General features: G+C 37.9%; 1 protein-coding gene across 8 annotated transcripts in view; it reads left to right on the forward strand.

The window, feature by feature from the left end:
- The window catches only part of RAPGEF2 (Rap guanine nucleotide exchange factor 2), a 305030-nt gene that overhangs the window by 159255 nt on the left and 127403 nt on the right, over positions 1–18372 (forward strand). For 5 of the 8 annotated variants that reach the window (XM_084626384.1, XM_084626375.1, XM_084626381.1 and 2 more), the window contains exons 5-7: positions 5851–5926; positions 9381–9548; positions 12400–12417. In XM_084626384.1, coding sequence (XP_084482510.1) covers positions 5851–5926; positions 9381–9548; positions 12400–12417 — 262 coding nt within the window. Of the gene's footprint in view, positions 1–598; positions 658–5850; positions 5927–9380; positions 9549–12399; positions 12418–18372 lie in introns of those variants that run through there. The other 3 variants (XM_084626379.1, XM_084626383.1, XM_084626385.1) reach the window with 2 other exon arrangements.

Here is an 18372-nt window from a genome sequence, read left to right on the forward strand (position 1 = left end):
GTGACCATGAGATGGTCAAGTTCAGGATCCTGACAAAAGGAAGAAAGGAGAGCAGCAGAATACGGACCCTGTATTTCAGAAAAGCAGACTTTGACTCCCTTTGGGAACTGATGGGCAGGATCTCTTTGGAGGCTAATATGAGGGGGAAAGGAGTCAAAGAGAGCTGGCTGTATTTTAAAGAAGCCTTATTGTGGGCGCACGAACAAACCATCCCGATGTGCAGAAAAAAGCCAAGCTGGTTGCCTGCCATATTTGCTATCAACAGAGAAATCTTCAGTGAGCTTAATCACAAAAAGGAAGCTTACAAGAAGTGGAAATTTGGACAGATGACTAGAGAGGAGTATAAATATATTGCTTGAGCATGCAGGGGTGTAATCAGGAAGGCCAAAGCACAACTGGAGTTGCAGCTAGTGAGGGATGTCAAGGGTGACAAGAAGGGTTTCTACAGGTATGTTAGCAACAAGAAGGTGATCAGGGAAAGTGTGGGACCCTTACTGAATGGAGGAGACAATGTAGTGACAGATGACGTGGAAAAAGCTGAAGTACTCAATGCTTTTTTTTGCCTTGGTCTTCACAGACAAGGTCAGCCCCAAGACTGCTGCACAGGGCAGCACAGTATGGGGAGGAGGTGAGCAGCCCTCAGCGGTGAAAGAATAGGTAAGGACTGTTTAGAAAAGCTGGACATGCACTGGGGCCAGATGCAATACATCTGAGGGTGCTGAGGGAGTTGGCTGATGTGATTGCAGAGCCATTGGCCATTGTCTTTGAAAACTTGTGGTGATTGTGGGAGGTCCCAGACGACTGGAAAAAGGCAAATATAGTGCCCATCTTTAAAAAAGGGAAGAAGGAGAATCTGGAGAACTACAGACCGGTCAGCCTCACCTCAGTCCCTGGAAAAATCATGGAGTAGGTCCTCAAGGAATCCATTTTGAAGCACTTGGAGGAGAGGAAGGTGATCAGGAACTGTCAACATGGATTCACCAAGGGCAAGTCATGCCTGACTAATCTAATTGCCTTCTATGATGAGATAACTGGCTCTGTGGGTATGGGGAAAGCAGTGCATGTGATGTACCTTGAGTTTAGCAAAGCTTTTGATACGGTCTCCCACAGTATTCTTGCCAGCAAATTAAAAAAGTATGGATTGGATGAGTGGACTGTAAGATGGATAAAAAGCTATCTAGATCATCAGGCTCAATGGGTAGTGATCAACGGCTTGATGTCTAGTTGGGGATCGGTCCTGGGTCCAATTTTCTTCAATGTTTTCATTAATGATCTGAATGATGGGATGGATTGCACCCTCAGCAAGTTCGCAGATTACACTAAGATGGGGGGAGAGGTATATATGCTGGAGGATGGGGTTAGGGTCCAGAGTGACCTAAACAAATTGGAGGATTGGGCCAAAAGAAATCTGATGAGGTTCAACAGGAACAAGTGCAGAGTCCTGCATTTAGGATGGAAGAATTCCATGTATTTCTACAAGCTGGGGACCAACTTCCTAAGTGGCAGTTCTGCAGAAAAGGACATGGGGATTACAGTGGATGAGAAGCTGGATATGAGTCAACAGTGTGCCCTTGTTGCTGAGAAGGCTAACGGCATATTGGTCTGCATTGCCAGCAGATTGAGGGAAGTGATTACTCACCTCTATTTGGCACTGGTGAGGCCACATCTGGAGTATTTCATCCAGTCTTGGGCCCCCCACTACAGAAAGAATGTGGACAAATTGGAGAGAGGGCAACAAAAATGATTAGGGGGCTGGAGCACATGACTTATGAGGAGAGGCTGAGGGACTGGGCTTAGTTAGTCTGCAGAAGAGAAGAGTGGGGGGGATTTGATAGCAGCCTTCAACTACCTGAAGGTGGATTCCAAAGAGGATGGAGCTTGGCTGTTCTCAATGGTGGCAGATGACAGAACAAGGAGCAATGGTCTCAAGTTGCAGTGGTGGAGGTCGAGGTTGGATGTTAGGAAAAACTGTTTCACTAGGAGGGTGGTGAAGCACTGGAATGCATTACCTAGGGAGGTGGTGGAATCTCCATCCTTAAAGGTTTTTAAGGCCCAGCTTGTCAAAGCCCGGCTGGAATGATTTAGTTGGTGTTGGTCCTGCTTTGAGTAGGGGGTTGGACTAAATGCCCTCCTGAGAACTTTTCCAGCCCTAATCTTCTATGATTCTATGTAGGGCTGTCAAGCGACTAAAAATATTAATCGTGCTGTTAAACAATAGTAGAATACCAATTATTTAAATATTTTTGGAAGTTATCTACATTTTCAAATATATTGATTTCAGTTACAACACAGAATACAAAGTGTACAGTGCTCCCTTTATATTTATATTTATTTTTATTATGAATATTTGCAGAAATAGAAATATTTGCAGAAAAAGAAATAGTATTTTTCAATTCACTACACGTACTATAGTGCTCTCTCTTTATCATGAAAGTTCAATTTACAAATGTAGAATTATGAACAAAAAATAACTGCATTCAAAAATAAAACAGTGTAAAACTTTAGAGCCTACAAGTCCACTCAGTCCTACTTCAGCCAATTGCTCAGACAAACAAGTTTGGTTACAATTTGTAGGAGAAAATACTGCCCATTTCTTGTTTACAGTGTCACCTGAAAGTGAGAACAGGTGTTCTCATGGCACTGTTGTAGCCTGAGTCGCAATATATTTATATGCCAGATGTGCTAATGATTCATATGTCCATTCCTCTTCAGCCACCATTCCATAGGACATGCATCCATGCTGATTATGGGTTCTGCTCGATAACAATCAAAAGCAGAGCAGACCGAGGCAGGTTCATTTTCATCATCTGAGACAGATGCCACCAGCAGAAGGTTGATTTTCTTTTTTGATGGTTTGGGTTCTGTAGTTTCATCATTGGAGTGTTGCTCTTTTAAGCCTTCTGAAAGCATGCTCCACATCTCATCCCTCTCAGATTTTGGAAGACACTTCAGATTCTTAAACCTTGGGTCGAGAGCTGCAGCTATTTTTAGAAATCTCAAATTGGTATCTTCTTTTCATTTTGTCAAATCTGCAGTGAAAGTATTTTTAAAATGAACATGTGCTCGGTCATCATCCGAGACTGCTATAACATAAAATATATGGCAGATGTGGGTAAAACAGAACAGGAGACATACAGTTCTTCCCCAAGGAGTTCAGTCACAAATCTAATTAACGCATTTTTTTTTAAGAAGCATCATCAGCATGGAAGCATGTCCTCTGGAATGGTGGCTGAAGCATGAAGGGGCATACGAATGTTTAGCATATATGGCATGTAAATGCCTTGCAAAAGTGCCATGCGAATGCCTGTTCTCACTTTCAGGTGATCTTGTAAATAAGAAGCAGGCAGCATTATCTCCCATAAATGTAAACAAACTTGTTTGTCTTAGCAATTGGCTGAACAAGAAGTAGGACTGAGTGGACTTGTAGCCTCTAAAGTTTTACATTGTTTTTGGTTTTGAGTGCAGCTATGAAACAAACAAAAAAATCTACATTTGTAAGTTACACTTTCATGATAGAGGTTGCACTATAGTACTTATATGAGGTGAATTGAAAAATATTTTTTATTTATCATTTTTACAGTACAAATATTTGTAACAAAAATAATATAAAGTGAGCTCTGTACTCTTTGTATTCTGTGTTGTAATAGAAATCAATATATTTGAAAACGTAGAAAAACATTCAAAATATTTAATAAATTTCAATTGGCATTCAATTGTTTAACAGTGCGATTAAGTGCGATTAATTTTTTTAATCACCATTGATTTTTTTGAGTTAATCACGTGAGTTAACTGCGATTAATGGACAGCCCTAATTCGATTATATTTACATGCCTATGGTATATCCCCTGTTGAACGTGAGTAATTCAGTATGTTTTGACTGTATACATATTACTGATAATTCCTAAGTGCAACAGCGAAACTTTGGCAAATATACTGGTGGTCAGTTCCTAACATCCGATCCTATTGTTAGAAACTGGACTTTTTTTTCACAAGTGTTGATTCAGTGCATCCTTTCTGCCTTAATGTATTGACTGTTTTCTCCCTTGTGCTGTTTGTTAAAGCTCTTTCAGGTAATTCAGACATGTAGTAAGTAAGCAAGCAGGAGTGAGTTTTGGAATGTGTTGTCTTCCTGTATTTGGTTTCTTAAAACTTAAAAAATTAGGTAAGAGGGTGATGTCAGGCCAAATTTAGTGGTTGAGAACTAAAAGCTCCTGTCCATAAGAGACGGCAAAAAATCTCCAGAAGAAGAGGGGCGAGAGTGGAGTGGAAAGGCAAGTATTTGTTTCACTTTCTGGGGTATTCAAAAATGTTACTTCGAGGTTATATTTAAAAACCTAGTGACAGGAACAGATTTCTAACCTAGAGTAAAAACTGTACTGTTAGAAATCAGTCTTTTGGGGGTATGATAGGGAAACACAGAGATCTTATCTTGATTTATTTTTCCAGTTAGGATATAAAGTTACATTCTTGCCACCACAATGTCTGTCTTGTTTACAATAAATTGATTAGGTGATTTTTTTTCCTGAGATTTTTTTATGTAGCTATTTTGGTTATTGGTGTGGGTGATGACAAAAAATCAAGTAGTTTAGATTCTAAAGCCATTTTTCAAAACATTAATGAAGTAATGGTTTAATTTTCCCTTCTACCTTTAAAGGTAGCTGCAATTTGAATAAAATTCAAGAATGTGTTGATGAGTAAGGCGGGACACATTCTTTTAGTATTAGGTAATAGAAGAATGCTCATCTTTGCCTCTGGAAATGTGTGCATCTTATTGAGCAGATTTTAGGGTTTTTTATTATTGAATCTTTAAAAAGGCTCAGTATTTTGTAAAATCATTGTCTATTGTAAAAGCGTCATGTACTATTAAATATGTACATGGTTATGGTGAAGGAGCACAGCTGGCATTGCTTTTCAGTATTTGACTGCCTTCTTGGCAAGCTATTGAAATGCTCTTGTGCAGGAATCACCATTTGGGCAGCAAGTGAATTTTTTCATTCTTTGCTAATCACGCTGCAGGGCAGGAGGGTAGTAGTAGATTCACTAGAAATACCATTAAGAATGACATTAAGTTCCTAGTTGGCCTCATTATGAAATTGAGAAAAATTAAGAAAGCATTACTTGGCATACATTTTTTTTTAAATAAAACAGTAAATGATGCATAGCAGCATCATTGTGTAATAGATAAATAGGTGCAGTCTCAAAGGCTGGACTTACATTAGTCACTCTGTTTTTAAGGTCGGGACAGTAAGCTTGATTTTTGACACCCTTTTCCCAAAATGTCTTTAATCCCCATTTTCCCACTCAAATTTATGATCCTCTTCTGACAAGGAGAATGTTTATTGAAAATTTTGAGGTTTGTTGGATAAAACTGTTTTGATGAGAGAAGTACAATTTTTTTTTCAAGCTTTCTAACCCCATTCATTCAGCTATAAGAAGAATCTTTAATGTAGCATGTTATATTTAACTATAAAGGAGATATAGGTGTTAGAAAGCCTCTTTGATATCAGTGTAATTTTTATGCATTGTGACTTGGTTACTTGCATATATATCAATGTAACTGTTTAACATCTATAATTATTGCTACTGCTATAGCTATCATAGCACCTAGGAGCCCTCATTGTATTAGATGCTGTATAAACAATTCTCCCTAAATTCTACAAATCAAAAGTGTATTGGCATTGGCATTCTTTTTATCAGTTAATCAAAGGGGGGGAATCTGCACGACAATTTTGCTCTCGACATGTGTGTATTTTTTATGTCTTTTTAAGTGTCTGGGGAGAGTTTTTAAATACTTTCTTGATTTGTATTACAGTTTTGATATTGTTCTGATTAGGTGTTTTTCTTCCTCAGTTTTGGCAAGCGTTCTGCAGGAAGCTTCAGGCGTGGCTGTGAATGCATTGTTTTAGAGCCATCTGAAATGATTGTGGTAAGACTGTGGTGCCAATTTCTTTCAAACAATATTTTTTTCAAATTAAATTACACTTTCAAGTTGTCATTAAGCATAGACAAAATTCAGTAATGTTTGAAATTACTTTGAATTGTCTACACTATATTCAGTTTAAGATGGTACTAAATTTAGTGTGTGATTTTTTTTTTAATTTAATGCCCTAGTTTGCAATCATTATACATAGCACAAAAGCTGGAAATGCCATTTAATTAAATGAATGAAATAAACCTTTCAATAAAGTTAAACTGCAAGTTAAAAAATGCCTGTAAGGATAAGACAATCATATTTAAAATAGAGATGGCAACTATGATTATCCACGAGTATTTATGATATGTAATTAAGCATCTTTGCTTAAAATTGATTAACTGAGTTTATTTTAAGAGTTGTTAACAGTTGATTAAATTCTGTTTTATTTGAGACATGTAAGGCTTGAGAATGCAGTTTAGGGATTTTTTTACTATTATAATTTTAAAAATTTCAGCATTACTAGTATAAAGGCATATTTGTCATTTAGAACACCTGCTGTGGTCCAGTGCAGAAAAGCTTTATTCCCCAGAAAGTTCTCAAATTCAACACTTCCATCAGTGTCATTGGGCACATCATCCAAACAGATATACCTCCATGACAGGAGAGATTAAATACTTTTGCTCTCTTTCTGAAGGATGTGGTATTCAGACCATAACACAGGTATAATCACCATATAACCAAACACAAAATTATACAAACACTATATTATCCATATACCATATTATCCAAATGCAGGGCAAATCATATTCAATTGCTGAAAATTAATGCCATCTATATTTACTGGAGATGTTTTAGAAATCAGGATTAGTTAATTAGGCAGTATTGTAGAAGACATAAGTTATTCATGCCTGCAGTATATCATTGAATCATAGGACTGGAAAGGACCTCGAGAGGTCTTCTAGTCCAGTTCCCTGCACTCAAGGCAGGACTAAATATTAGAGCATTCTTGACAGGTTATTTTCTAACCTGCTCTTAAAAACCTCCAAGGATGGAGATCCAAATGTCCTGACTTCTAGAAGCATTAAAGAATAGCTTTCACACAAAGTGTAACTTCCTAACTTATTTAAAATTTATACCCATTAATCTTCAGGTTTTTAAAAATTCTTTGCCACTTTCACTCTAAATGAATACAACGTTGGTTGTGTAATAGCAGTTTACCTTGTCATCTGTCTCCTCCTCTGTCCCCGTCCTGCTAATAAAACTCTGATGCATTCTGTTTTAATGACTTCACAGCATTGAGGGAAGTAGAAATGAGAAATGCCCATTCCTCGCCCCGCCCTCCAATTCAAATGCCATAATTCTGCTGTGGGGAAAGTGGCAGTCAGCTCTTTTCAAGGTGTGAATCCACCCACTTTGGCTCCCTGTTCCCACTGTACCTTGTGTATGATGCAGGCTCTGGGAGCAGCTTGCTATCCCGAATTCCTGCTGCTATGATACCCATCTTTAGCTTTGGGTGGTACCAATGGATGTCCTTGGTACACAGCTCTTTGGTGGGTGGGAGGAAAGTGAGGGACACAAAATGCGGGTGGGGGGAGGGGGGCGAGGACAGAGAAAATAAGGGGCCTAGCAGGGTGATAGGGAAAAGAGACCAGAAACAAAAAAGGTTACAGCTGGGCCAAGACATGATGAGCGGGGCCTGTGGTGGGTGCTGAATGAGGGCACTTAGCTGGCAATCCATCCAAAGTAGGTCATGAATACGAAGAGCTTTGGAACCTCTGAGTTAAACCTTTGAAGTATACTTTGGCCCAACCTTTCAGAGGACTGACTGCACTTTGAGTGGAAAGAACTCAAGATTCAGAGGACAGCACGTGGAGCAGCTACCAAGTCGTTACCACACATTTGTTGCATACCATAAGTGTTTATGGGTATGTCTGCACTGCAGTACACCTGTGGCTGGCCCATGCCAGCTGAGTCGGGCTCGGGCAAAGCTGTTTAATTACGGTGCAGACCTTTTGGGCTTGGGCTGGAGTCTGAGCTCTAGGATCCTGTGCGGTGGGAGGGTCCCAGAGCTTGGGCTGCAGCCCAAACCTTAACGTCCACACTGCAATTAACAGCCCCTTAGCCCGAGCCCCGTGAGCCTGAGTCACTGGCATGGACTATCCACAGGTGTCTAATTGTGGTGTAGACATACCCTTAATAGTCATGCTACTCATACTTCATACAACTGGTTCGGGTAGGACTAGTTCTTATTAAAACTTCTTGTCATGTCAGCAGAATGTAATGGTGTTTCATTTGTATAGATGGTGAAAAGAAACATGAGAAGGAAAAAATCACCTGCATGGTGGTAGTTTGTCATAATCATCTTTTCTTAACCCACCTATCACTGCTTACGTCCTGTTTCTTTTGGGGAACAATCTTTTTGGCCTTGGGATACAGACTGAGGAATGTGAATGGATTTAATCTGCACCTAAGGACAATACTGGACAGTTTTCGCCACTTTCTGCTTCCTTGTAGATGTGGCGTAATTCTAGCATGAAATGATGGCTTTTTAGTAGTAAGATAGGCACAGGGGAGAGAGATACAGAAAGGCAAATTACTACAACTTTGTTATCTTGCATGAAAGTCAGAATTCTGAATTGTAAAAACATTTTCATAGGAATACATTATTGTGTAGTAACATGCCTGTGACTTTGCTGCAGCCTCCAGAACAGAGAGAGGATATTGATATTGCTGAGCGGGAAATTCCTTATTCAGTCACTCATCTACTAGAAATGTCTGGGGTTTTTTCCTTTGCTGCTATTACAAAGTAAATTGCTTTTTATGTAAATTTAATCTTTTTCAAATTTCTCTGATGTGAAAATTCCTCTTTAAAAGTCTCAAAATATTTAAAATATGTAATTAAAACAGTGTTGCCCATTGAAGAGAGGCAGGATGGGATTGGAAGGTCCCAAGAGTGACCCGTTGAAATCTGTAGGAAAGCTATAAGTTCCTTCCCATGGGAGAGCTTCATTTGCCAGTGTATTGCATAGACAAAAACATCACTATGTGTAAGAATAAAAATTGAGGAAAAGGATGTTAACTTTTTTTTTAAATAGAGTAAGGCACTTATAAAATATGTGAAAGTGTCTGCTCAATACTCTTTTCATAGTGATACTTGTTCTTTCTCAGCCCTGCGGACATTTGATTTCTTGGCACTGAGTTCATGCTTTTCACTGTTAAAAATGCAGGATATTCATAACCAACCACATTTTCTGAAATGGAGTTCAAAGTGCCCTTTCATAAACTAAATCTTAAACTGAATTGGGCTTGTTCAGTAGCAATGACACTTATAGTTAAGGATTGTCTAAAATAAAAGCTTCCACGTCGCTAAGAGCAGAAGAAAAGATAGGCTTCTGTTTTATTGCAGAATATGCGGTAACTTTCATTTGTAGGGAAATGACCCTTCATTGCGTTTATTTTATTGTAGGTGGACTATATGGATGAAAATGAAGAATATTTCCAGCGTCAAGCTTCCCATAGACAATCCAGAAGGAGATTTAGGAAAATCAATCAAAAAGGAGAAAGACAAACCATTATTGATACTGTGGATCCTTATCCTGTGGGGAAGCCACCTTTACCTAGAGGTTATCATACGGTAAGTTACCTACATATGTTTTAAATACAAGACAAGGGAAAAATATTTTTACAAAAATAATCACCTGAAAGGTCAAATTCACTGCTTGCCTAAGCAGGTGGAATTCTGTGTGGGAGTTTCTCCTTAGGGTATCAGTGAATTTGGCCCAAAGTGTGTGCACACGTGTGCCCATGTAATTTGCTTGATAACTCAGATTGAGAGTTGAGAATACTTAATTTGTTGCACATTTATTGTTAAACAATGCTGGCAAGAGGACAGCACATATCTTTCCTTGCTATTCCAGTTATTTTTGGCAACTTTGAAACAAATCAGTTACCTAATACATGTGATTCCAATTTCCTGTCAATAATTGAAAATGTAATAGAAATATTTGGTGTACAGTGTTCCTGTGGCTAATCAGTAAAGAATTCATTTTTATGTGTAGCAATTGTTTTCTCAAAAAACCTGTATTGCATTGTGGTAGAAATAGTCCATGATTTTGGCTTGTCATTTCTCTATGCAAGACCCAGATCTTGAAATATTAAACTAACTTTTATTGCTGACTAATACGAGACCAGAAATTTTGGTCTGAATCATGATATTTTTGCCCAGAGTGAAATACTGCAGTCTGTCCTTTATCATCAGACAAAGCATCATCAGAGTTTTCTTCAAAATAGTTTTTGTGTAATTTTACAGATTGAAAGTTATAGACTTCCTTCATAAAAGAGGAAAGATCATAATTATTAATATTTTAAACATGTTCTACAAAATAATCTGTTTATTTTATTTTTCTGTTGAGCAAGGGTCTGCTAGGGTAAGAGTAATTAGATTTGCTGTTAACTTCAACAGCATACAAAATACTCTGAAAAGTAAGTGGCCTTCAAATCCTGTACTCAGCTGTTTTTTTGTGGCCCTGAACCTGCAAAAATATACTAGTACACAAATAGATAACTTTATGAATGTGATTGGTCATATTGAGTATAAAGTAACTCAAGCACATAAGTGTTTGCAGAATCAGGGCTTTGTTTTAAAAATGTTGTCTCTGATGTGAAGTAGAGGTTTTTTTTCCCCTCATTTTTTCCCTACCCATCCATATTCCTTTACTTGTTGCCAATTTCCTGTTGTAATCCATTGCATGACTATAAATGTATAGCTGTTTGATTACATCCACTGTTGGAGGTTTTTCTTCCTGAGTTAAATAAATATATCTTACATCAACACTTTTTACGTATTTTGTTTATACAACAGGCTCCTTTTAATGGTTTAATGTTCTGCTCAATTTGATTTTCTCCAAATTTATTATGAATTTCTTAGTTGAGTCATTTTCTTTGGCTTATTCGTGAAACCCTTTTGGAGTTTTAAGATAAGAGATTATACTGGTTTGTGTCAAACCACCTTTATGTGGCATACATGTTTGGGTCAGTCATGCTACAAGTGAAGGAAGGAATTGTTGATGGATTTTATTTAGATGTAACTTATACATCTAATCTACTGTTTGAAAAATGGTAACTAGACTTGACAATGTCATTTGCTATAGGAGGGCCACACCTGTTGTATAAATTACTTTTTAAGAATACCTAATGGGTTGGTGTAGATTTAAATCCAGTATGAAGAGCAAAAGCTCATCATTAATCATTTTGTTTAAGTTCATAATGATTGTACAAGTCTATTGGGAAATACATTATGAGTACCAGGTAGACTTGTCAGTAGAAGCTGAAATAATTACTGACAATTAAAATATTTTTTTAAATCAACGTATAATTTAAATTATTATTTAATTACTTGAGATCCCTTTTTTACGGAAAATATTAAACCCAGCAAGTTCAAATTGAAATTACGGAAATTGAAGACTTTTTATTTTTATAGTGCTTGGTAATCTTCATTGTTTACATTCCTATCACATTGATATTGTTTATATTCTGTATATTTAAAAATATGCATTTTCCAGTCACTCACATCTGTGAAGGTTGTCTCTTCCTCACTGTCCTGCCTTTTGGCCACCCAAAAGGTTTTTTTTGTTTGTTTTAAAATCAAAATTGTTTGAAAATCTAAATGTGTCTTTAAAATGGTACTGAAATGTATTCTCTGAAACTGATAGGAATGCAAAGTGCATTATTTTAGTACATCTCCTGAGGGGTTCTGAACATTCACAATTCCCATTAGTAGCATCTCTCAGGATCAGGCCTTCAGTTATCTAAAATTTAGAAGTTGGTATGAATAAACTAACACATTTAAAAAAAAAAGTTTGAAAAACCGCATATGAAATGAATGGTCAAGTATATTGGATTAGTCTTCAGTTGCATGCTCTAATTGTGGGTATGTTTTGATTTGCGTGTTAAATACATTAAGATCAATAATAAAAAAATAAATAAAATAAAATAACTTCATCCAGACAATAGACTGCATAGCTTTAGAGTAAACTAGGTTCTTGAATTTTATTTTATACAAGCTCCTTACTTACCATATCACTGAAATGTTTGCTGAAAGAGTATCAATATTTTATTTCACATTGGCCCAATTGATTGTGTACTTAGAAAGCCGGTGTTCAAAATAGTCAAAAAATGACATGCTAAATAGCATCTCTGAAGGAAGTTGGCTATAGTGAAAATGTAGATGAAATTATATAAAGATAGTTCTAAAATGGAAAATGCATGACAATGCTTTGCAAAAATTGTAAATAAAGCTAAATGCATTATGTTTAATTGTTGCATGGATTACAGAACATTTACACATTCAGCCAATTTATCAGGGAACAGGACTCGCCTTAAAATAATTTTAACATTATCTCAGGGTGGTATGTACTATAGCATGTCTGATTATGTTCATCTTTTCCTTTCCTCCTATATGGCATTCATTTCATTTTGGCTCACAGGAATGCACTAAACCTCAGGTATTGTAATTTATATGTATCGTCCACTAACAATTTTACTTGTAAGTTTGCAGTGTGACTAACTGTATCATAATACCAATGCAGCGTTGTGGCAAAATTTGTGTGCTATCTGTGTTTTCTATATTGATGTTTTATATATTTCTTCTATAGTGAGAGTGCTTCAAATAAATGTGGGATATGGTGACAGTCTCCTTAATGTGATTACAGTAGAACCTCAGAGTTACAGACACCTCGGGAATGGAGGTTGTCCATAACTGAAATGTTCCGTAACTGAACAAAATGCAGCTCCGGCTCCAGCAGTTCACACTCTGGGCCAGGTTCCATAGGTAGCTAGGCAGCTTCTTTCTCGCCAGGACAAGCTTGTCCCCCGGCTACAGTGGGGTGAGAGGGGTGTGGTGGTGGTGAAAACGGTGCATCTCCTTCCCGGCGGGGAGAGGGGGTTGTGAAAGCAGCAACCCCTCTCCCAGCCATGGGATGGAGATGGTGAAAATCGCACCCATGGCTTACAGGAAAGCAGCGCAGACCCCGGTGCTGCTCTTGCTCCTGCTATCTTGAGCTGGCAATGGGGGCTCACAGCTTTGCTTGTGAATCTGTCTCTTCAGCTCCTAGCTGTAAGTTGGTGGGGGTGGGGACAGGCAGCCCAGATGTGCCTGCCTTTAAGATGCAATACAGGCATAGTACAGTATTTGCTTTTTTGGGGGGGTGGGGTCTCCACTGCTGCCTGATTGGTTACTTCCAGTTTCAAATGGTGTCTGGTTGACCAGTCAGTCTGTAACTCTGGTGTTCGTATCTTTGAGGATCTACTGTAATTTATCTTCTTCCTTTCCTTCATGACATCACAAGATTGAGGTGATATAACTGGAAGATGACGCGCAAAGCACAGAAATTAGGAAAATACATAGTATATTTAACAGAATGTGTTTATGTATTTTCTCAGTATAGACGACTTTTTAGACTTTTGTATTGGTTCCAAAAATAAGGTCCATTTGTAGCTGTTCTGCACTTGCACTTTGTAAGGTCAGGAAAATAAGTTGGAGAAATGAAAAAGTAGGCAGTGAAAATTTCGTTAACTGAAAATTTTTAGGTTTTGCTTTTGCCTTTTTGTTGCTGTTTGATTCAGCCTGAGACAGTGAGATTAGACTTTATTACAACACTCTTCAGTTGCTCTTGATAGAAATGAGAAAGGAGCTTGAATGAGCTTACCAGAACATGTTGAAGAATCGCTTTTGGGGAAGTCATGTCTGAGTGAATAAGCAAAGTTCTAGATTGGAGCCAGTCTCACTTGAACAAAAATTAAGATTGTAGGATTTCTGTCTCAGATCAGCTCTTAAATACCAACCTACTTTGAAGACCTATATGCCCTGCTTTATGATTTTAAATTTTATTTTTAATTACATTGATGCAAATGAAAAAAAAAACACTTATGCATATACTATATGTGATGCTTTATAGGAATTTATTTGGTATATTTTGTGCTACAGAGTTAGTAATGTAAAACATAAAGAAATTCCTTTGGTACTTAGAGCTTGGTTGAAAAATTAAAAGAACAAGTTTCTTTAAGATCCTCACTTGGAGCAAAATATTCTTTTTATTTTGTTTTATCCTGCTGATCTTATAGCAGAAAATCTGATTACTGTTTTTTAGCTAACACTACTAATGAACTATTGTACTGGCACTCAATTCATTTGTGTGTTTCAAGGTTTCTTGTTCTTTTGAAAAAAGGGCTTCAGTGCTGTTTCTTACAAAGCTGTGAGTTGTGACATAGCCTGTTGTGCTGAAATACCATCTTTTTGTAACAATCAAGATATATTTTTATCTTTCTAGGAGCCCAGTCCTCATCTCTTTGAAATCAATGGTAAAAACTCCCCCTGACTTAGGTGGGGTAAAAATTGAGCCCTAAATGCACAGTAATAGTAGGGAAATTCATTCCAGTGTTAACTATGGTAGTTCAAATTCTTACTAGAATGTAAGGGGGTATACTTCATCAATATGTTGGTTTAATAGCCTTAAACATGAATATGAATGATCATATGAAATAAATCAGGATTCTGATCTTGAGTATGGCCCTTAAAAATAGATGTAGTTTTCTAGACAGTTTTTTTTTGTAAGAGGATCGGAAAAGAACAGTGTCGGAGAAGGATTCTAGGAATAGCTTCAGATAGATTAATATTAACTCTTGCATACTTAACTAACCAGTGGAATGCTTAAGGTTGATCTTAAAATGTGGATTTTGGTGTCTTTGTATACATTGTAGTCAGAGCTGGTTGCCTAAAGTTAGGGATGCTCAACAAAGCATTTTTCCTTTATAAGCCTTTATTTTTGGTGGCTTATAACTTTGCCAAACTTTAACCATTTGGGCTGAAATTTTTCATGCTTTTGTATTTGCTTGAGATTTTTTTAAAAAACTTCCGCAAAAACAGCCATTTCCATTAATAAGATTAGGGAAAAATAGATAGGTTTTCCAAAGCTAAATTTCTGTCTGATCATTTTTTTTAGGTGTTCTAGTTCCCCTGTGCCAGAATTGGGGCTGCTTTGTAACAATTTATGAAAACTCTGTTGGTGTTTGCTTAATGTCTGAATATGTTGGTTTAGATTAATGGGGTCTGTAAGAAAACACAAGCAGGCAGGAAAAAGAGTGTCTCAAGATAAGCCACTTGTTCACAAACACTTGAGGATTCTTAGGAGACAATGCCTGGACAGGAAAGGACATGTGAATATGCGAGAGGAAAGAGAATTGTAGCAGCCTTTAAAAAGGGACTCTCTGAGAGGGGGAATTGAGCTGACAAAGGTACCTGCTGTGGTGTCTGAAAAAGTTGGGTGTTCCTAGGTTACCATCATGGAATGGTAAGCCTTTAGGTAAGGTAGATACGCATATAGACTGCTTTTGTTCTTAAATCTTTTTTTCTACATGTTTTGTTCCCACTGCTAAAATAAACAGTACTTTGGTTTTAGAAGATTGTTCTGTAAAGTATGGTTTCAGTGTCTTGAAATGAAGAATGTTAAGTGCCAAACCGCAGGTGCAGGTTAAAACACCTGGTGCACAGGGCGCTGTAGCCTAGGGTTTGATCTAAGAGTGGGAGAATTGCAGAATTATAACCCGAATAGGTAAAGGCATGAGGCCTGACACCTGAAGGGGTCGCACTCAGAGAGCAGAAAGGGACAGAAGTGCATCTGGGCCAGTAACCATGAGAGTCTTGTGCAGGGGTCGGCAACCTTTCAGAAGTGGTGTGCCGAGTCTTTATTTATTAACTCTAATTTAAAGTTTCGCGTGGCAGTTATACATTTAAACATTTTTAGACGGTCTCTTTGTATAAATCTATAATATATAATTAAACTATTGTTGTATGTAAAGTAAATAAGGTTTTTAAAATGTTTGAGAAGCTTCATTTAAAATTAAATGAAAATGCAGAGCCCCCCGGACTGGTGGCCAGGACCCGGGCAGTGTGAGTGCCACTGAAAATCAGCTCATGTGCTGCCTTTGGCACGTGTGCCATAGGTTGCCTACCCCTGGTATAGTGCATTTATGATTTGGAGCACAAACGTAAGCAGGGGGGTAGTGCTTGGGTCAGTCAGATATCTTTTGCTGTCCCCATGAAAATCTGTTCAGATTGGAACAAGTTATAAGACTGAAAATTGCCATTTGAACGTGATCAATAGAGCTTTTAGTAGCTAGCTGTTGACAATCTTTGGAAGAATTCCTAGTGCACTGAGCATGCTCCTCAACCCACCCAGCTTGAGCTCCAGATGCGATGTCTGCAGTTGCCAATCCATTGGCCTATGAGAAGGAGTGGTGGGCAGGGAGTCATAAATTCTAGTCTTTGCTCTTTCACTTAAAGGTATTTAATATTTCTATAAACTTCACAGTCCTCATTAGTGAGCCAGCCCTCCTACCTCTTAGGCAGCAGACAAATATCATTCTCTCTCCCTCAGTTTTTCAAATGAGAGTTCACACAAGGTCACTTTGAGCAGAGCTGGAAACAGAGCATAGTTTCTAACATGGCAGATCCAAGTCTCATCCTCAGCAACACTTTCAGAATAAATAAATCAAATCTGTGTACTTAGCTGTACTCTATAACCAGAACCACTCCCCTCCAAAGCCAGAAATAGAGCCCAGGAATCCTGACATTCAACTGTTAGTTTAGCAAATGGTTTTGTAAACCGTTGGCTCTCAACCTTTCCAAACTACTGTACCCCTTTCAGGAGTCTTTGTCTTGCGTAGCCCCAAGTTTCATCTCACTTAAAAACTACTTGCTTACAAAATCAGACATAAGAATACAAAAGTGTCACAGCACACTAATACTGAAAAATTGCTTTCTTTGTTATTTTTACCATATAATTATAAAATAAATCTACTGGAATATAAATATTGTACTTACATTTTAGTGTATACTATAGATAGTAATGGAAACAAATCATTTGTCTGTATGAAAGTTCAGTTTATTTCGACTTTGCTAGTGCTTTTGTTGTAGCCTCTTGTAAAACTAGGCAAATATCTAGATGAGTGGATGTACCCTGGAAGACCTCGGTGTACCCCTGTGTCAAGGTTCCTCCCCCACTCTGAACTCTAGGGTACAGATGTGGGGACCTGCATGAAAAACCTCCTAAGCTTATCTTTACCAGCTTAGGTCAAAACTTCCCCAAGGTACAAAATATTACACCTTGGACAGGCCGCTACCACCACCAAACTAATACTGGTTACTGGGGAAGAGCTGTTTGGACGCGTCCTTCCCCCCAAAATACTTCCCAAAACCTTGCACCCCACTTCCTGGACAAGGTTTGGTAAAAAGCCTCACCAATTTGTCTAGGTGACTACAGACCCAGACCCTTGGATCTTAAGAACAATGAACAATCCTCCCAACACTTGCACCCCCCCTTTCCTGGGAAATGTTGGATAAAAAGCCTCACCAATTTGCATAGGTGACCACAAACCCAAACCCTTGGATCTGAGAACAATGAAAAAGCATTCAGTGTTTTACAAGAAGACTTTTAATAAAAAATAGAAGTAAATAGAAATAAAGAAATTCCCCCTGTAAAATCAGGATGGTATATATCTTACAGGGTAATTAGATTCAAAAACATAGAGAACCCCTCTAGGCAAAACCTTAAGTTACAAAAAAGATACACAGACAGAAATAGTTATTCTATTCAGCACAATTCTTTTCTCAGCCATTTAAAGAAATCATAATCTACCACATACCTAGCTAGATTACTTACTAAAAGTTCTAAGACTCCATTCCTGTTCTGTCCCTGGCAAGCGCAGCATACAGACAGACACAGACCCTTTGTTTCTCTCCCTCCTCCCAGCTTTTGAAAGTATCTTGTCTCCTCATTGGTCATTTTGGTCAGGTGCCAGCGAGGTTACCTTTAGCTTCTTAACCCTTTACAGGTGAGAGGAGCTTTCCCCTGGCCAGGAGGGATTTCAAAGGGGTTTACCCTTCCCTTTATATTTATGACACCCTGGTTAAGAACTACCGGTGTAAACCACTGTCAAAATGTATGTTGTATCTAGCTCTGTTTGTTGTTCCACATAGAAGATAACAGCCTAGAGGTTTGCTTTGGCTCTAAAGGTCCTGGGTTCAAGCACTTGTTAATGACCCCTGTGGTGTCCGTAGGAGTCTATATGATGGAATTTGGGTTTTTTTCTTTTTATAAAGCCTAGAAAATCAAATACAGAAAACTACATTTAAAAATGTTAAGGGTTGCAAATTCAAGCATCCAGTGATTAGGAACACCAGGTTTAAGGTTGCCCGGGCAACCTTAATTTATCTGCCTTATGTGTATACGTTATAATAGCCTTTAATTACATGATCATATACTATTTGTTCTGCAGGATTCCTGCTTCATTCAGCACACAGGATAGACTATGAATGATGCTCAGGACCAAGGATGTTCTCTTGTATTTAATAAACTGGAATAGAACCCAGGAGAGCTGTGTTCTATTCCAGACTCTGTCAT

This window comes from Lepidochelys olivacea, assembly GCF_965140295.1.
Source record: "Lepidochelys olivacea isolate rLepOli2 genome assembly, chromosome: 4".
In the NCBI taxonomy this organism is placed as follows: domain Eukaryota; kingdom Metazoa; phylum Chordata; order Testudines; family Cheloniidae; genus Lepidochelys; species Lepidochelys olivacea.